This window comes from Pieris rapae, chromosome 3 (genome assembly GCF_905147795.1).
Source record: "Pieris rapae chromosome 3, ilPieRapa1.1, whole genome shotgun sequence".
Lineage (NCBI taxonomy): Eukaryota > Metazoa > Arthropoda > Insecta > Lepidoptera > Pieridae > Pieris > Pieris rapae.
Window position 1 is genome coordinate 4,955,893 of NC_059511.1, and position 20,949 is coordinate 4,976,841.

The 20,949-nt window shown below is 31.3% G+C and overlaps 2 protein-coding genes across 4 annotated transcripts; both read right to left on the reverse strand.

The window, feature by feature from the left end:
• Positions 1–1,125: 1,125 nt before the first annotated feature.
• LOC110993173 (fructose-bisphosphate aldolase) lies at positions 1,126–9,451 on the reverse strand. 3 transcript variants are annotated; one of them, XM_022259320.2, is made up of 10 exons: positions 9,312–9,451; positions 7,462–7,578; positions 7,096–7,187; positions 5,842–6,016; positions 4,903–5,106; positions 4,586–4,701; positions 4,373–4,472; positions 3,921–4,120; positions 3,122–3,196; positions 1,126–1,884 (listed from the first exon to the last, which is right to left on the reverse strand). In XM_022259320.2, exons 2-10 carry the CDS (start codon positions 7,571–7,573, stop codon positions 1,789–1,791), a joined length of 1,170 nt encoding a protein of 389 aa, XP_022115012.2. In that variant the 5' UTR covers positions 7,574–7,578; positions 9,312–9,451; the 3' UTR covers positions 1,126–1,788. The 3 variants fall into 3 exon arrangements, with proteins under 3 accessions (XP_022115012.2, XP_022115009.2, XP_022115011.2); XM_022259317.2 differs by lacking the exon at positions 3,122–3,196; XM_022259319.2 differs by lacking the exon at positions 1,126–1,884 and having other exon boundaries at positions 2,738–3,196.
• Positions 9,452–11,065: 1,614 nt separating this feature from the next.
• On the reverse strand, positions 11,066–20,556 carry LOC110993278 (sodium/calcium exchanger regulatory protein 1). The gene is made up of 4 exons (XM_022259474.2): positions 20,401–20,556; positions 13,709–13,875; positions 11,594–11,704; positions 11,066–11,326 (listed from the first exon to the last, which is right to left on the reverse strand). The coding sequence occupies exons 1-4, from the start codon at positions 20,468–20,470 to the stop codon at positions 11,276–11,278; spliced, it is 399 nt and encodes a 132-aa protein (XP_022115166.1). The 5' UTR covers positions 20,471–20,556; the 3' UTR covers positions 11,066–11,275.
• Positions 20,557–20,949: the final 393 nt, after the last annotated feature.

The window sequence follows — 20,949 nt, forward strand, 5'->3', positions numbered from 1 at the left end:
TGACAGAATCGATGGGCTAGTGGAAAATTTTATCGTTCATCGTATTATTTAAATTAGTATGCATACGGTCATTAAGAACTTATATTGGGCAAATTGCGGAGCGATGGGGAATACGACAGATTAAGAATTTAGATAATCGTAATATCTTTCGACTGCAACAATTATTAACCAGACGATTAAGCATAGTCTAGTGTGTTTACTTTTAATAATAAGTAATGTCATGATACATGTATGAATAAAAAGTCGAAAAATCGATAACAGAAATTGAAGGTCGGTGCATTTTGCATGTATTATGTATACCTAAACCTTTAGAGTATAAGAATACCTACTCGTGACCAGCAAACTTTGAGAAATGTTATAGGATAAACCTAATTCCTTCATTATTTTCATGAATTGATTATAGGTATATATACTAGCTGCCCCCGCGAACTTCGTTTCTCCTTAATGCCTAGCCTACCCGTTTAGTTCATACCAACATGGAACATTTTGCAATTCCCTAGAGGGTTTCTGTGATTTTTCTCTATATAAAGCGTTCAAATTAGAAGTACTTAACTAACAAATAAAAATAAAGGGTTAACTGTAAAGAGAAGATGAAAATTAAGAATCGGTCGATCATTAGTCATGAAGTGCATGATGACAGGTGCTTAGAATTTTTTTACGATTTAAGAGTGACGGAGAGTTTTTTTCCAGTTCTTTTCGTCAGTTCCACGTTCTAGATTTGAGAACTGGCAGTAAATTTAGAACCATTATTTTATTTATTGACCGTCATAAGTAAGTGTACACCCTGGTGCAAGAACCTATATATAGGTTAATAATATAAAATATAGGTTCTTCACAGCACACAGATCCAAGGAGTAGATTTTAAGTTTATGACTAACAGACAGAAAGACGTTGCAAAGGACTATAATTTCGTGACGATTTAAAGTACTTGGAACTTCACAAATAAAGGACCAAGAAAATGATTGTTCCTTTTAAGTCTAGTCTTTGGCGTGTGCTGGTTTTATGCAGTGTTTTTAAAACTGAGAAGTAAAATTTGTAACTTGTGAATTTGAACATAAGTGCGGTTTTAAGAAAGATTATTTTGTATTTACGGAATCACATTAGGGCGAAATAATAAATCAACCATGAACATTACACTTTACTCTTAATTATCAAAATACATTTAAATACTAAAATAATAGTGTAAATAAATAATTTATACAAATAAAATACATTTCTGTTGATCGTACAAAACTATTGATCTATATCCATGTTGTAAAATTTTACGTTTTATATATGATAAATTAAATATTAAATGTCACATTACATGAAGCATAAGATGCCTAATCTCAATCTAATACGACAGTACCTAATTTACATGGAACAACAATACAATTTTTAATTTCGAGGTTTTCATTCGAGTAAATACTGTTACTCTAATCTCTATAGACTAACATAGCAATATCAATTAAGCAAAAGTAGCTTTATAATATTAATCAGTATTTCCATCTACACATTACTATGTTTTAGAAGGAAACAATGATTTCAGTTATATGGAATCAAATACGTGAAAAATTTAATAATCGATTGCCATGTCATAAAATAAGCCGACGATACAAAACTTCGCCAATTCAGAGGGTTTGAGTAGAGCTCAATTTTTATCTCTTAAATTTTTGTGCATAAAAGTAAATGTCATTTGACCGGTAACTGTCACGGTGACGTTTTAAAGACTTTCTAAATTCACAATGGCGGAAATATTTTAGTATTATATAGTCGGCTATTCTCGAATTCTACTTTTAGCTATGGTATTTAGTAAGCATGGTTTGCTACGAAAAGACCAGCCTCGGCGCCCACACCTGTGACGGATCCGGCGACGTATTTGCCCTGTGATGCTTGACCGTTAGCCTGAAAATTATAATTTTCTTAGGAAAACAGGATAAGGATTTATGTATCCTGCTTAAACAAAATAGTAGAACAACAAATTACTTTTTTGTTAGTTATTTAACTAGAAAAGAAATTCGAAAGTCTCATTAAAAGTTTCTTGGCGTGGACTAAGTATATTATTATAATTGGGATTATTACAGCCATATCGGTATAAACATTATTGAATTTAAAGTATAAACTTTATTTTAAATTCGAATGGCAACTAAAAATATAATCTGCGATGCGATCATTGACAATAGACTAGCTTTTCTGTTAGATTATATTATGTCACAAAATTCAAGGTAATGAATGAAACAGAGTTATAAGTTTGACATAATGAAACTTAAAATCCGGAACGAATACTGGATATGAACATAAGTACAGCAGTTTTTTTTCAGATCACGTCACAGACAAAAAAGGAAATATGCGAGCATTCTTTCGCATGTTTTACGACATACATAAACGTTTGGTTAATAAAATATACATCTAATCTAGTAAATATATACGATATTGAAATAATGTAAACTAGAATGTACGTCTCAGTGACGCAGGTCGACACGACAGAATTTCGTGATCAGTTTGGAAGTTTCCCAAAATTGTTTACTATCTAAAAATATTTTTATATTGTTATTTGTTAACGTACACAATATTCGGGATTTTTCAGTTGTAAATGAGTCAAAATACAGTAATTTCATTTAAACTTAATATACTTTTAATATATTAAGGTAGGTGGGTAAGTATTAGCAAAATACTACAGGCATATTTGTCAAATCTATGTGTACAAAAAATTAAATACAACTACATAACGGAATGAGGAAAAAAACAACAACATTCTTTTTATGTTTTTACTAACAACAAGCAGTACATAGTGGTTAGTGCAATAGACACAAATCTTACATAGTACAAGGGGCAGTTGAGTTAATAAAATCTTTATTCTCAAATACCTCTCATACAATGAAATAACCAAGTCATAAATAACATATTAGGTGTAAATGATTTTGTTTAAAAACTTAAATTATAACTTGGTTGATTATCATGCATACAACTAAGTTAAAACTGTAAGCTTAACATTAATAATAACATCTCATTACATGCAGTCAAAATAATAAATGCAATTAAGAAATATAAAATATTTGTGGCATAATTCGAGGACAATAAAAACTTCAAAAAAATAACAAGATAATATAAATATAAAGAATTAGTATGCGTGCGATTTAACAAAGTTAGATTTTGAGGCTGCTAGGGAAGGAATCGATCCGGCGACATATTGTCCTCTAACTGCAAGACCGTTGGCCTATTTTTATAGTAATGTTGGCAGTAAATGCATTTCCGGCGTGGCGTCGTCGATGCAATGTTGGAATGGGCGTGAGACAAAAAAGTTTTGTTAATAAACATCGAAAGCAAAGACAACACAATGGGTGCAATTCATGAAAAAATATATTTCGTTTTAGCTTGAAGGTAAAAATAATGAAATATATGAAAATACTGTAAAAAAAGAAATACTTTTTCATGAACAGGGAATTCATTAAATCGCTTACTTGAACAACATTCAAACGAATATATTATGAATTTGGTGGGAAACTGATTTCCATATTACGAATATTTTTCAAGTAAACAACCAAATATTATATTAATTCTACATACTACTCTAATGACATCTAGAGGTTAGGCACTACCATACTTACCTTATTTCTAATATTATAAGTTTATTGAGTGATATCCAAACTTTATCATATTTTTATACTTCATTAGATTTCAAATACGTAAGAACTATGATAAGTGACGTAAACACCATAATTATGTTATATAATTATTATCATAGATTACAATCTCCAAAGTGTGTAAGTAAAATATTAACCTACATATTATTTTATCCCTCTATCACTGAAATTACAGATCACATTTTTATTATTTGTGGCAAACTTTTTACCACCTCCAAACTGCACCTTCAATCAATCACACAAACGAGACATGGTCAAGTACAACTCTAACAACTTACTGTAACCCTGGTACATTACCTTAGCTCTCTTCAACAATTCCTGTTGTCCGGCTACTAGGTTCTCAGGCTTGCCCGCCCATGCGCGGAGCACTGAAGCCTGGAGGGCACGACCGTAGCTGAAGGTTAACGCCCATGGACGTTTCAGATCGACGGTGTTGATAGCGTTCAAGTTCACGGACGCCTCTTCTTCAGACTGGCCACCAGAGAGGAATGTGATTCCTGAAATTTTTCTCTACTATAAAATAAACTGCATAAATAAAAGTAGTTTCTTCAATGGCAATTTTATCAATCAATGTCCATTTGTTGTACAATGATACCTAAACAAGACCTATTTCTAGCAACTAACTCGAACTTAATTTTATGAAAGGTGTAAAAAATAATTTTAAAATTATTAGACTTTTGAAATTAATATGTTTTTTAAATGCAAGTGAATTTTTTAATTGTATTAGATTCTATAAAGTTTATATCCACCGGGAACAGCAGCAGGCACAGTTCTGAGTAGAGCAGTGACAGTGGCACGGCCAATGTCCATCGGAGTGTACTGCTTCTTGCAGCTCTGTCCAGCTGTCACCTAGAAAGAGAATAGTAATTTATAGGCAATTTAAAAAGATGCTGTTAAATAATTTGTAGGGATCAATAAAAATATATTTTTATATAACCTTGTTTGAATAATTGTATTCTTACCATGTTAGGCTTAAGGAGTGTTCCCTCAAGGAAGACATGGTGGTCGCTAAGAGCCTTGTACACAGCAGCCAACACCACCTCTGTTACCTTCTGGGCGCGGTCCAAGTCATGTTCGCCTTGTGAAATTTTTAACATTAACTCAAAATAAAAACGAGAGAAATCATAATCTTTCAGAACCTACACCTTTCATCTTTTTTAAACGCAAGGCGAGAAATCGAAAAGAAAACCTTGGAGTTGTATTTCAAACACTTTACTTGGTGCAAAGAAACTGATTTAATCTATTAAATGTAAAGTAATAAATCGTCTACTAGACCTACCATCGGGTAACACCTCTGGCTCCACAATAGGAACGATACGCTGGCTCTGACAGATGGAGGCATAACGTGCGAGGACATTCGCATTCTCCATGATTGCCTGGTAGGATGGTGAGTTACGCGCGATCTTCAGGACGCAACGCCACTTGGCAAAGTGGCATCCGTCCTTCTTGTATTGAGCGCAACGTTGGGCTAAGTCATCCAAACCTGGAAAAGGATGTAACATATTAATTAACGTTAATTGGTAATGTTAGTACAGATAAAACAATGAATTATAATATCAACATATAAATAATGAAGGATATAAAGTTATATTATATACAAGTATAAGTAGGTTGGGTTGTCAGAAAAATAAAAGGCACTATGTACTGTATTTCACTATAAGTGGTTTGCACTTAATACACAATCATTTAGCTAATTAAATACATACTACTTTATTTAAACAACATTTTAGTTTATACAATAAATGTTATTAATAAAAATATCTGTAATATTTTATCTCGTGTTTATTAATTGCTATCGTGGCGAGCCCCTTGCATCAAAATAACCTTTGATAAGATTTAATTTTAATAACACAACAAGTTCCACGTATTTTTCCTAAAGGTATGATGCAATATTAAACTGGTATAAATTCAGTAATACACGTCCGTTACATATTTTTTGTACTTAAACGCAATAACACTAACAACTTTCTACTACCAATAATTACCGAATACAACTCATACATAAATGTAAAGAAACAGATGAAACATACTTAGAAGAGAGTTCTAGAGATTTTGTATGTTTATTATTATATATTATCAATGACGGCTCAAGAGACTTTTTCAAGTAGAAAAAGGTCAAAATACGATACAATATGTGATATAGCGCTCTTTTATATTAAAACCATTAGAAAATACGAATTCAAGTCAAAGTACACAATGACATTTAAATGTTTCTCACCTTGGGTGGTGCACTCATCTTCAGATCCGAAAAGTGGCACGACACCTTTGTCGACCTTGATTCCGGGGATGATTCCCCGCTTTTCCAGCAGTTGGACCAAGGGTGTGCCATCATCGGCCTTCTGGTAGAGAGTCTCGTGAAAGAGGATCACTCCAGAGATGTTCTCAGAGAGGGCCTAAAAAATACATGTCAATACTTTACAATAAAGTTGAGGTTTGTTTGACACAACAAGGAATGGTTCTACCTACCTGCGCCTGTTTACCAGGAATAATATATAAAATATAATAAAATAGTCCTTTGGAAAAAATACTATGTAGGCGCGGTCTTAGGGAACACAGATAATCGTTATCATAAATAACTGCAACCAATAGCCACCTCCAAATATCGTATAAGGATCAAATTAGCGTACGTGATGTAAGTCATGTATTGAGTTAAAAGGGAAAGCTTATTCAATTTCCTGCTAATATGAGCAGTCAGGTGAAATCTATATTATCACCTATATGGTCCACTTTTTACTTATTTTACTTATTTATCATAATGTGTGTGAATAAGTATCTTTGATTGGAATTCACAGAAGGCTTGTTAAGAAAATTATTAGAATAATCGACAGAGAAATATTTGTGTACCATAGGACAACACAATATTTAATATCGTATTATATCGTTATTGATATTATATCGTATGACCCAGTTTCTTTCATAGACATATTTTAGATTTTGTATTTTAAAATTTGGTTACTCGATCCGAAATATATACACGTAAGTAAGATTCTTATGTGAATAAGTAAACATACCTTTATTATGTAGGTGTATTGAAATACAGATCCGCTTTTCAAATCAAAACAACTACTTTTTTAGCTCTATTTTTATCTTTTATTTTTATTAAAATAAAAACAAGGCGCACAAGCGAGAACCAGGTAGTAATATTATGCGCAGTTATTCAATATTACTATTACGATATAGAATTCCTTGGCACTAGATCTAGAAGCGATCACGTCAAATAGAATTCACATGTTTTACTAGTTGTTGGTGCCAATAGTTCAAAAAAACACGAGGGTAAATTTATTGGAGGATAAATTAACAATAAAATACAAATATAAAACAATAATAATCAATAAAATTGGTTATGATAACATGGTAGCTTCAAAGTCGCTGGTAAGCCAGATTGTAAAACAATTGTAACTAAATTGATAATGCTATATTATACAGCACATTTTGCAGATTATAGGTTTAAAAAGTTTTTTTTTTTACTCACTGGGTCAGTGCTGAAGAGCAGCTGACGGTATTTACGACGGTTCTCTTCAGTGTTTTCCACTCCAATGTCTTGGAGACGCTTGCCCATGGTTCCTACAAGACAAGGTCATCATGAATAATGAGATTTAATTTCTTCCTTTATAATCTAATAAATTAATTTTCAGTCATGATAAGATTAGTGAGGCGCTATATAATTATAATTAAACTAAGTCTTAAAAAAGAACTAAATGTTATATCAGCAGTATCATAATTATATAAGTGTAAATCCTATTTTTCTTCACAGTTAGTTAATAAAAGTGTGATTATTTACTAATAAGTACTATATCTCTAGATAAACCGAGGTAGAATAAAGTTACAGCAAAATTACCAGTAGATTCATCAGCAGCAAGAATACCCTTGCCAGGAGCCACAATAGCCTGTGCTATCTTCTTCAGCTCCTCCTGGATTTCAGGGGTTGGGTATTGGAAGTAGGTACTCATTGTGGCTGAAACAAATATAAACATAGATCAGCAAAGACGAAACAGATGATTCTATATATAGGTTTGCTTCATACTTCATACTTTAATTATTGTGAAGAACATGCAGGTGTATTGAGATGGTTTAAAACATTTTTGACAAAATGCATGTTACTTACATTATATATATATTCTCACAATTGTAATCATTTTTTTTTTATTTTAAAATTGTAAAATAAAAAACTTAAGATGTAAGTTTACGAAACAGTAGTTTATGAAACAGTCAATTATAAACATATATTATCAGTATTTGAATATCCAAGCAGCAAATTGTTTACAATTTTAATACATATTTAAATTAGACACACCTCCAGTATTACTAGTTATGAGACTGGTTTTGGACTTTGAGCTTTGCTAAAAATGGAATTAATGGAAATTCATAAATAGTAAAAGTAATTGATTTAATTGCCTAGAATCAAGTAAAACCAAAATTGATTATAAGTACAATAAAATACTAGTACATACTGTATGTCAAAGAAGCCATAAGATTAATCTTTGGAGAACTAATATAAACATATTTTTACAACCTTGGTATAGTTACTATTAAGCATTAGCTTTATTTATTGAATAAAAAAAATACATAGAAAAACATTTTGTTTCATTTTCTAATAAGAATGAGGCCCAGTAGCAATAGATATATATTGTAAATCGGCATACCTTTGGTACCAAAACCAGGCATCCATCCTGATTCTGGTGGTCCCTTTTTGCCTTTTTTACCTTTAGGTGGCATTTTGTTAAATATATATAAAAAATTAAATAAAAAAGGAAAGCTACTCGACTTTACATTATTAACTCACCAAAATAAACTAATCTTGAAGTTTATCTTGTCAGTTTACTTAAACTAGTAGTGTTTTCCAATTTCAAAAAATATCAAACAGGATATGGAAATATATGAAATACAATACATTACATACTTATTAGTAAAAACATTTCCTTTTGAAAAGAGTTTCAATACCACTGTACCAAAATTATGTCATTTGAAATGTATTATTTTAACATAATATAGCATTATGATAATTTGTATACATTACAGACACACAGCATGTAGAATTTAAGATACTTAAAGACAATACAAATTACAAATCTACATCAATTGAAAGTATGCAAGAGACAAGTGATAGGGTGACCCTGACCTTGAAAGGTCATTGAAAGTAAAACATCTTATTTCATCTTAGGTATGTGATAGCTTATAAATGTAATATATAAGCTATCACATACCATATAACGTTTATGAGTCTTAATTCAAAATTTTTGGGAAAATTTGACTATTAAAAAATATCATTGCATTAACAATTACTGGACAATTTCAACTGTAAATTAAAGAAAATGTGCCCGATGTAAAATGTAAATTTGTAAAATAAATAACATTATTAACTTGAAATATTATTAAGTATATCAATTGTATATGTTTCACTCTTTATAACTATGAGGAATAAATTGCCACAATATATTAATACAGTGAAAAATGTAATAAATTAAAATAATTATATAGGAGCTTAATAATATGAAAAGTTAAAATATGCAATTTATGATGACATGAATTTATAAAAAAAGAACCATTTCATTAAAATTACATCATAGTTATGTACCTACGTGATTGTTAATCATTTTTTTTACACTAACCCGAAACATATAAACTTTTATCATATGTAACATAAACAATTGAATTATTAATCTAGTATGTAAATTGGTATTTACTCACTTTTTGTTAATTTTTCTTGACCCTAGACTATATTACACTGTTCAACTGCCGCTGCACAACTGTCAAAATTTAGAATAGTGCGTTGAACACGAATAAAGGTCATTTGAAGGATATCAGTATTGACAGTATGAATTACAGCACCATCTATGAGTAATTATACGTACTACGAATTTAATATATTACTGTCATTCCGACCGTAGACAAGCCATAGTGATTACAAGATTTTTTTCAATTATAAACTTTATATCATAGTTTTATATACAGTAAGTATTTACAATATTCTTAACCCATGTTGTAATAATTAAAGATGTAATAATAGTATAAAGATGTAATAATGTAATAATTAGGCATGTAAAACGTGAGACGGGGCATGTACACAAGTAGCATTCCAAAACTGAGGTCGTCCCATCCTCCAAGGGGACTTGGACAAGGGGCTTGTCATCGTTTCTAGCGTGACTGTTGGCTTAAATATTGACGGAGGCAAGAATGCAGCGTTTGATGTCGATGAGTGCGGCGTACAGGAAAACGTCTTGCACTCTTTTGGCAATGGAGCCCAAAGTATTACTTTAATGCCAAAGTAATCATCTGAAATCTCAACATCTAGTATCCTCCTAGAGTATGGTACTCTAGGAGGTAGCGCATATGTATAAATATACCAGACATTATATTTTGATTTTAAATATTTTCTACATAAATTTATAGCGAGACTGAAATACTCGACCGAAGCGGGTCTAGAGATAACACCCACCTTCTGAAGAAACTTCATAACTTTTGATGTAATATTTATCGCTGTAAGTAAAAGATAATATATCTGGAAACGTTTCAGAAGCCTTTGTCAATAAGGTGTTTTAGGGTGGTCCAAGTACCAACACGCAATGCTTCACATCACGCAAAAAAATTTAAGCGTTAGTTAGCTTCTTATAGATTTCACATGAAAACCACTTCGACGTTACATGGGACTCTATTAAGTAAGGAATTTTATTTTTTTAGTATTGAAAAAACGACACAAGATGACGCTGCTTTGAAAAGCGTTTAACGTCCAAAATGTACACCGTCGTTATTTATAAACTGCTAATTAAAATCAATGGTTGGTTTAGTTAACGCTTATTAAAAAATAAGCGTTAGCGTTAGCTTAACTAGATTTTAGCTAATTTAGATTGCACACGAATTTTTATAACCGTTAACAATATGTATTGTGATTTTTGTATGACAAAATGTTCGTTCTTTAGTGTATGACTGGGCCTGTACACAAAACTTTAGAAACTTCTTGTAAAAATTGAATAGTTTTCTCTACGACGTTTCGCTGATCAAGTACAATTAAAAAATATTGCGCGCACTTCGCCGTATCTTTTAAAATAATTAAATAAGTTGCGCCTGATGATAAACTTGTACAATGAAGCAACACACAAGCACTTACGCGGTTTAGCTTATATAAATTGATTTTTTGCGATTGATTAAAAGGTAAAGTATTCTAGTAAACACGATGTCAGCTTGGTTTCCTTCTTTACATTAGATTTGTGTTTTTATTACCTAAACCAGTTATTACAAATGGTTATATACACTATTCAGCTTATGTGTATTTAATAAAGAGAAATATGAAAAAAAAAATCTTACATGATATTTCTTTCATATTTATTATTTATATCAAACGTTATATGCACTGCTTTGTGTTATTATGTTATATATCAGATAAGATCTCTATCTAAGAAGAAGAATCCAGTAATGACTACATAGTGAAAAAAATTACAACACTGTTATATAGAAAACTATTTATTAAAAATACACAGCAAAGACTTATACAATATACATGATAGTTTTCTCACGACTTTCAAACTTTTGGCAAAAAACAAATTGTGCTAATGATTGCAACAGTAAAGCAGAAGATATCTTAAAGTATGTAGTTTAAATAAATGTATGTAAAACGATAGGACAATGTAGTGGGCGCAGCCCTGCAGTCTTGTGGCTTATTGTATTTTGTACACTCTGGTGCAGGTGACATCCTTGGCAGTCATAACCTGAAGACAAATTAGGTATTTTTTAAATATATGTATTTGTAATATATACTAATATTTAGGTTATCTTGTGCTAAATTATTCAATAAATATATGGATTACAAAAAATCACTATCAGGATTGTGTTAGTAAACATAGTTGGTTATTCATATACCTATGCTAATTAGAAACACTTTGTGATAGCGTTCGTAGACTACACGATTTTAATATACACATTAAGTAACCTTTCCAAGGAGGTCAACTAAATCATACAGTTGTAAGCCAACTTACAGCTTTCATTTCTTCGGGCCCGAATTCCCTAAGGTAGGTGATCTCCACGCCATCTGCCGACTTTTGCACCTGTTTCAGGGTGTTGCCTTCGAAAGTACACGTTGTCTTAACCTGTAGTAAAGGTAAAAAGATTTAAATAATGCCAATAAGATATAATGCGCCATCTTGTGGATACGTACAGAATTAGTTTAATTTAAAAAACGCATAAAAAGATGACGTTGATGCGTCTTCTATAATCAAACTTTTGCATTCAGATACAGGATTAGTAGCTGTAAGACTACAGGATAATATACAAAATCTATCTTAATAAGTAATATAATATAAAATAAATATATATCTTAATAAGATATTATCAAGGGTTTTCCTTATAAATCGAAACAATGTGTGTTCCCTAAGATTTGAATTCAATAATGCTATCATAGCTTATTTAGGTTTAACTTAAGCGGCGTATCCCAAGTACTTTTTAAGTTATTCTGAAAACTGATAACAATAGCGTATTTCGTAGTATTTACATATACATGGTACGATTAACTGCTACCAAGAATAGTTCGCGTCAGCCTGTTACGTTATATGAATTAGCGAAATTGTATGAACGACGTGCTCATATTATATACTTTATATTTTTCCTTAAAATAAAGATTTACGTTTAACGACTGAATAAAACACGTCTACACATTTGTCTTGTTAAATCAGTCTCAATTCGTACACCACAGTTCAAACACTTAACAAAGCTAAAAAATAATGAAAAAAACCTTTTAGTATGGAATATCAAAAATCAAATAATTAAACACAGAGTAAATGACGGCAAATAAAACATTAAAACACATCGACAATAAGTACCTACATGAAGATAAACATATCTTTACAGCTCATCTATCATAAAGGCAACAAATAAATGTCATTGAAATATTGCACTTGCATATTTCAATAATAAAAAAGTTCAATTATGTCAATGTAACTAAATTATTCTAGGTAATAAAAAACGGCGTATTTTAAACGTTTTTTATAAAGTAGCCTAAAGGTAGTAACTACGTTCTTCTGTTTGTATATTGATTAAGTTTATATGGGAGATATGATGGTACGCATGCGTCGCACCTAGGTGTCCACAGGCATTGCCCGTTATCAAGTATTATCTTAGGTTTAATCTAAATACCCACTTCAAATGACTTTGAAGTAATGCTTTCTAGCCACTATTACGGCGGTATTTTTTTTATTAATACAAGTTTACTCATTGCTCGTTGTACTACAAATACAGCGAAGTGTTAAATCATTACACCTTCAGTTTTAGCATTAGAAAATGGTCGTCTGTACGGGTTGCATATTTGAATATGGAATTATTAACCCTTGTGCTGTAATAATGCTTTAACTGTATTTAAATAATATGAATAGAAAACGGATGCCATGACTCACAAGTCACTTACCTATTGCAGTGATTCTCAACCTTTTTTTTTGTTACGGCACATATTAAACGATTTAAAATTTGGCGGCACACAAAGAAAAAGATAAAAACTATTTACTTACTACAACACACTCCATAAATAGTGTATGACAAAAGTTTTTAATATACAGAATAAACTAATATTTGATTCAATAATAATAATAATTAAAAGTTTATTACGGGATGATTAAAAGCCAATATTTTTTTAAATTGATATAATTTAATAATACATATTAACATAATTATATCTTCGCAAAATTTGGCGGCACACTTTTGAAGTCTGGCGGCACCCAAAAGTGCCGCGGAACATAGGTTGAGAATCACTGACCTATTGTACCTTGCATTATTATAAAATTTAAATTGTCGTGGGAATTTAGCTTTTTTAATACGCTGAATTTTATTTCAGAAAATCTTTAGCGCTGTTATACATATTGCTGTAGTCTCGTTTTTAAAATCGCTCGACAATTAAATGATTTTCACCAGACCCTGTTACTTCCTTATAATAGCGATAGAGATCTCTTTAACATTTGAAGGGTACAGAGAAAAAGGATTAACAAAGAGGAGGAAGGAGGAAACTATGGCCGGTACAGAAATATCACTCGAGTCTTTCAATACTGTAAAAATGCTTTATATCATCTGTCATTGTGTTTTTATCGCAATAAGCAACATTTAACTACCTTAGCACCATCAGCGCGCTCCTCATCGAATTCTTCTCCAGGCTTGAACTTCATCTCCGTGGTCTTAAATGTGGATGAGGTCACCAGGACAAAGTTGTCACCATCCTTCTTTAATTCCACTGTTGGGGTGACAGCGTTCGCCGCTTTACGGGTGATCAAACCAACACCTGTAACAAAGAATTGAGTAAAACTTATAATCAAAGTAATGAACTATTGAAATCAACATCTATGTATAATAATTATAAGATAGTGTACTACTGCAATAGTCGTTATAAAAAAATAGAATAGTTTTTCTCAACCTGACTTATTAAATAATACATAATCCAGTTGCGCTACAAACCTATTTGGCCTCCCCCCCCCCCCCCCCAAAAAACTCGAAAATCGATGGCCCATATTGGAAAGTTTAACGAAATACACTTAACTGTTTGTAAATTAGCCCTGGAGATGATACTTTTATTATGTATATTATTTTCCGTGTAAATCAACTAGAATATACTTAGATATTGTTAACTTTTTTTTTCAAAGTAAGAAAATTTACGCACCAAGCCTTTTCATAAACTCGTCAAAGTTCTCAGATGAGATAAGTTTATATTTCTTGCCCAAAGTTACTGTTAAATTTTTGTTTCCGTCTAACGAAAGCATTTTAACGGGTTCAGTAAAGTAAGTTAAGATACAATGTGCATCGGGATAATGATTTGAGTTCTAAATAGCTTTCCGACGTATTATGTCATATTAGGCAATGTTCCTGACAGCAATTTTCGACAAGGCAGAAAAAAGTATGAAATGAGTTTTTATACACATTTTACTATCTGAGTAATATTATATTTTCTCTAGAAAATAAAGGATTTAAGTATTATTTACAATTTTTTATTATTATTTATAAAGTCAGTAGTTAGGTTAGTAGGTAGTATTATGACAGCAAGGTATAACGCCGACTAATTAATTCATTAAATTAGAAAATATAACTTTAATGAGGCACCAAAACTAAATATATACCTTTTATCTTAAATAAAATGTCCTCTATTTTACCTTTAAGTTGGGGCCGTCAGTGCAAGATATAAAAATACACAAGATATTTTTATCTATAAAAAACAAAATTTACAAGAATTTATAAAATGTCTACATGTAAAAACACATTCTTGTGAAGAATTTCCCGGATATTTTTAGGTTCCAATATCAGAGTGACATGATTGTTATGGTTTAATATACGAGAAGAAAAACCAAGTTTGTTCAGGCGTCTGCATTCAGGGAAGAAACAATAAAATTTTCTAACGAATTAGAATCTATTTGAAGTCTTAAAACTATTTCATGAAGTTTTTGTAATTTCACTATGCTATTATTTCAAAGTAATATCCCTCCTACATACTATGTACTCATACTTATATTGTGAAGTTCCGTTGGGACTAACTGCCGCATTCCTTAGGATGCAGTCTATACGTAGCACTATGACGTCCCAAGAGAGAATTGAATTAAGCATTTGTGGTGAATGCCTGAATGCGAATTGCTATACCGGTTCAAAAACCGGTAGTCTAAAGTCCTGAGGGACCAAGTGATGTGGAAATAATATTGCGGTGAGCGATTAAATTTTTTGCAGAGTTGAGATTGTTAGTCTTTATATTTCAGTTCAATAGAAATCTTGTTAATCGTTTATAGTAGTGGGTAATAACCTTAAATAGATCTAAAATATTTAACATACGTTTATTAAATAAGTTTATCGTTATACGTAGACTGTTTTTTCTTTAAATCTATGTTTTGCGATTTTCATTAGTGATTTTTTTTTAGTTTTATTACGGAAACGCTTTTTAGAAGCTTAACGAAAATATAGCAATATGCCGAATCATTTCACATATTATATTTCATAAAAATACAATAAGTCAAATTATTATGAAAAATTGTGCAAATGAACTAGGCAACTGAAGCTGGGAACAACTAAACATTCCGTGACGCAGTTTGTACAGCCTCACTGATGTGTCCCATGCCAGATGAATCAATATAAAAACGCAGCATCTGATTGGCTGAAATGTGGGCGCGGCGCGTTCCTATTGGCCAGACAAACGTGGTGCCACTTCAAGGTCAATAACCTATAAATTGGTATAATTTTTCAATTGAAAGTCCATTACTATTGAAGTTTTGTTATATAATAAATCTGCCTTTGAATATCTTGATATGACAGTTTCATAAAACACGCTTTTAATAAATTGAATAATAGCGGTTATTAGGGGTTTTATTACGATTGACTTGATGCGTATGCGGGATATGTGAATTGAACTTTATCAATGCATTGTAACAATTGCATGTTTTATAAATATTTAGTCGATATTCACAAGGCCAGAGAAAAATGTATAATACGTGTATTGATCATACATGTATCGACGTTAAGTTATGGCGTGATTGTATTAAAAGCTAGTAAGTATTGGGTTCATTCTAAACCCCTTAATGAGCAATGTTGGTCTAGTGACTAATCCCCTAGGTTCAAACCCTGTGCACCAATGGATTTCTGAGTGCACATTGAACACTCGTATGGTGAATGAAAATCGTTAAGAAAACGCCATGCAACGCAACGCAACTTAGCCTTAGGCCTAAAATGTCGATGGGCTACTTTCCTCGAAAAAAAAAAATTTTCCTCGAAACATACAGAATTCAGGCCAAACTAAAGGTTGAAGTGCTACGCATTTTTTGTAAACCTTTCTATTACCAACGGATGACAGCTTCATTTTGAGTTGTAATATTTCTTAAATTAATTTTTAATATATTCTTTCTACGCAGGCGGCTTGACATAATTTGTCCTAATATTAGTAACTAGCTTTTTTGGGTGATTTAATAAAAAACTATAATTAACGGATAAACTATAAACAAGTTGCAATTAGCAACAAAGTGTTATCTATAAATACATATTGGCCACGGTCGACTGTGACACTGAATTGTGGACATTGATCTTCGATGAAATAAACATGAATATTGAATTTAATTTAAATATAGACATCGAAAAATATATTACTTTTGCTGAGAGACCGGCGTTTCGATCGTTCTTTCTACAAGATTTTTTAAAATACAACCGCCAATTAATATCAAAATTCGAAAAAGAATCGATTTCATATCTTTCAAACAATTCTTATTCTTATTTTAGGTAACATTTGAGACAGAAAAAGAAATTTCTATTTGGAATGGAAATTAAATCTTTGAATTCCTATATCAACCTTTGCACTTGCATTGTGAGTCAGAGTCGTAGGCAGACCGGACACACATACATCCTACATTCTCAACAAACCGTCTTATTGACTGAATTGATGCTGATTGGCGTCCATTTGCGGACAATTGTGAAGGGAACCAATGGGGCACCAGTGCGTCGGGATATTCTCATGCTATTCTAATTAAATGGTGCGGGTTCTTCGAGCTTTTGATTCCACCCGCTTGTCAAGTGATGACTGATGAATTGACCGTTTAATATGAAGAATATTGTATGGTACAAGTGAATATAAAATCGATAATTACGTGTTAAATTTGTCTTAAAAAGTAGTGCCTTTACAATCATTGCTCAATTATACTTGTATAGAAATAACTTAAACACTGACACTTCCCAAAGAAAATGTTATTCATAGAACAACTACCCACAAACAATTACTAGGGCAAGTTCTGATAGTGACACTTTTGACTGAAACTTCGTATATTCAAGTAATATAATAAAAAGTTTAACCTAATAAAATAAGTTTTATATTAGTTCACGATTCGTTTGTTAAAATATCATTATAATACTTGTTTGTATCATGCGTTTTTGTTTGTTATATAAAGATTAGCTTCAACGACTATGTGATAAAGACGCCAACAGGTTACAAAGATTTGATGCACATGTGAGAATTCTTAAGTTTCAATCGTAAATCAACACGATATTGATATCAAGCGATTGGCTGATAATAAAATCTTGGCTGAACATTGCCTTTTGGACTGAAGTCCAAATTCCGAATGTTCCAAATCAGATCACAAATTTTTGATAGATGCATTTTTTTATTAGCAAACCGTGAATTTGTTTTAATATATTTAGAAATAACAATTCCAAGTTCTAATTTTTTGTCGCCTAAAAAGGTTTTTTCTCATTAAAACGTCTAAGGATGTCCGTTCGTTTTTTAGGGTCCGTTTATCACATGGGTTCTAAGAAATTAATTTATAATTTGCATACCTGTTTGAGACAGGTATGCAATTTATTTCTGCTTTGTTCGTTTTTGAGTGTACGATAAAATAAAGAAAAGCCGCTAAAGCCGCAGCGACTTTTCTTTATTCTTCTTCTTCTTCTTATCCTTCACGATTACGACTGACTTCAAGCGCATTTGACAGAAATATTGTCTGTCTTTGCGTATATATTAAGCCATTTATAAAAGAGTTTTGATTGATATTCTGGTCCCCCCCAAACGGCAGGCATCTACCTGAATGTGCCGACTAATACTTACCTTTATTTCATTTATATATTTTTTCAAACTTAAATTTCTTGCTTTAATATTTCATTAAAGATTTTTTTTGCTATTGTGATTAAACGGCCTATTAAATAACACGTTCAAGGTTTATAGTATGTATAAAAAATTACGTAAGAAATATTTTTAATTATTACGAATAAAATTGAGGCCGAAATATTCAAGCTATTGCCAAACGCCCTATTATATTTAAATTTTATTCAAGTAAATGGGTGGAAATCGCTGCTGCCGTATTTGTTGTTTACTAAAGTAGTCGCTCTCTATTTATCGCAGTGTAAACATATTTCAACAAAAAGAAACAAAATAGTACCTCACACTAGTATATTTTTTTATCAATTAGGGGTGTAGATAATAGGACTAAACTACAAATTGAATTTGTATCAAAATTTGCCCTCTCACGAATCACAGTCAAAAACAATCTCAATGTTGCATTTATAATGAAGAACTAATATAAAACGATATAGGTATCTTGTGGTACATTCAAAGCGATCTTTTAGAAATACAACAGCATCGAATTTCCTAGACAGATCACATTTTGTTTCCATCAGAGTTGTTTTGCATCTACTGAGTCATCTCCCGCGAGGTATTTAGCTCTTATCAAGGTTAACGTAAGGTTAGGTTAATCTAGTTATATATCATTTAAATTATAAGAATCAAGAGCTTTATAATTAATGTTTAGGGCGTATAAGCCGGTGGTTATGGAAAACCAGCAAAATAATATTTTAAATACTTTTACACAAATACATGCCAAACGTCGGGCTATGCCATATAACGAACATACATACTAAAATTTAGGATCAACACAAATTTATTATCTCGGAATTGAGAACATGTGAAAATATAATGTTTATTTGTTGATATGATTAGAAATAATTTCTGGGTGAGCAATATCAAAGCTGATAAGACTTGCAATTCACAGAAATGCCATCATCATGAAGAAATAAAAGATTCTTTCAGCTGCTATCGACATTAAAACAATGACGCAATACAAGTTTTTATCGTGTTCTTATGAATGCACATTATTTACCATCATAAGTGCGTAAGACGGTTATAAGATAACGATTTCATACTTTTTATAATCCTGTCCAGCTAAAGTTCATTAACTGTTCAAAGATATACGATCTAGTTTTCTACCTAGATCGTAGTCTGCGAATTTTGTACCTGGGAGGTAATCTAAAATGACTAATATATATAGAATAAGGTATAGTACCGTGTTTCGTGACGATTTTACAATTTATACCTTCATCTAAATTTTGCTTTTTACTTTCGGGATACGTTTTAAATCATAATTTCGAGTGAACATTAAAATATAAGCACTTACCTACCTTATCTATATTTGTGTAGTTTGTATGAATCATTAAAAAAAAGGATTTTTATGATTGCACATTCTAGATCGCTTAGGATTTGGATAGACTGAGTTAAAAAGTTAAAAATGTAACAGGTTAAAAAGTCCTATTTTTATTTATGTGTATATTGCAACGTTTTTGACTTTCAGTAATTTTATATCATTTTCCTTAACATTAATTGACTGCTGACATAACTATACCTACGAGGTTTAATCTTTTAAAAAATTAGTTCGAAAATAGACGCATATCAACTTTACAAAATCTTTATTCGATGTGTCAATTTGTTAATCATTAATAAATTAGAATTTACCTGGCATTCGAATTTACCCATTTTTACATCTAATCTTTACAATATACCTATTTGAATTATTCCTGTTAGACATTACAAATTAGAATAAACTACCGTAAATTTACAGTTGGATTGAATTTCTTAATTTCACTGTAACTACCTATGTACCAACGGGTTAGTAATTATGTATATATTTTTTACGAATATAAAGACCATAGGTATACTACCATCATAAATTACACCCACTTCATTAAATCTTATAAGAAGACAAAAATAAATATTAGTGTATTTTTTGCTTTCTATGAAACTAAAAGTAAATTTATCGTTTATTATTAGGAAAAACCTAAGTACCCCCACTTTCACTTCGAAACACGTTGCCATTCTGTAGTAGACGTGATAAAGACTTCCTATTTTAAATTTGATATTATTTTTTTACAAAATAAGCAAAGATTGCTACTTTACACATACAGTTGACACTACTTCCGAAAAAAACCCAAAAAAACATCGCGTGTAATAACGGGTAAAAGCCGGCCGGCGTCTATTTATGATCAATTATTACAAAATATACGTTAAAAAGGTGTCTAAATTACTCACCAATCGTCTTTAGAAAATCATCGAAGTTCTCTGAAGAGACCATTTTGTATTTCTTGTCTACAAACTCCATTTTAGATTTAAGTTAAAACTGTAGCTTCGACTATTGAACGACCTATACCAACGCTCGTTGAAACGAGAATGAAGAATATCTGCGAGACGCGATGAAATAAATTGCTGGAGACCGGAGTTACGATTGAGGGAATGAATTAGAATAAATCATGAACGAACGAATGAATTCTTTCTCTTGAACGAATATCATTTCATTCCGACAGAGTGGTTCAAAATTGCTTTAAAAAAAATCTGGAAAAAAATATAGCCTTCGCCAGTCAGCTGATAGCAAAAATTAAACGGTATTCACGAAGAAAAGGAAGCCAACGTAATGATCAAAAGACTCAAGCTGGTCAGTGTTCATCTAAATAGCAAAATCACGATTTTTATGTGTCCCAGGCTAACTTCAATTGTACTCAATGGTTTATAAAAAAATAATACTTTTTACTAATAAGTTACATTTTTTATATCCTGACCTCGTTAGGGACTTGAGAAAAAACA

Excerpts from the sequence above, each read along its gene's own strand:
- LOC110993173 (XM_022259320.2), bottom strand. The coding sequence starts at position 7,573 with ATGAGTACCTACTTCCAATACCCAACCCCTGAAATCCAGGAGGAGCTG. Across the intron at positions 3,197-3,920 it reads AATTGTTGAAGAGAGCTAAG|GCCAACGGTCTTGCAGTTAG; the intron begins GTAATGTACCAG and ends CTATAAAAATAG. Across the intron at positions 1,885-3,121 it reads CAGCCTCAAAATCTAACTTT|GCTAACGGTCAAGCATCACA; the intron begins GTTAAATCGCAC and ends TATAATTTTCAG.
- LOC110993278 (XM_022259474.2), bottom strand. The coding sequence starts at position 20,470 with ATGGAGTTTGTAGACAAGAAATACAAAATGGTCTCTTCAGAGAACTTC. Across the intron at positions 11,705-13,708 it reads AGCGCGCTGATGGTGCTAAG|GTTAAGACAACGTGTACTTT; the intron begins GTAGTTAAATGT and ends CCTTTACTACAG. Across the intron at positions 11,327-11,593 it reads GGCCCGAAGAAATGAAAGCT|GTTATGACTGCCAAGGATGT; the intron begins GTAAGTTGGCTT and ends ATTTGTCTTCAG.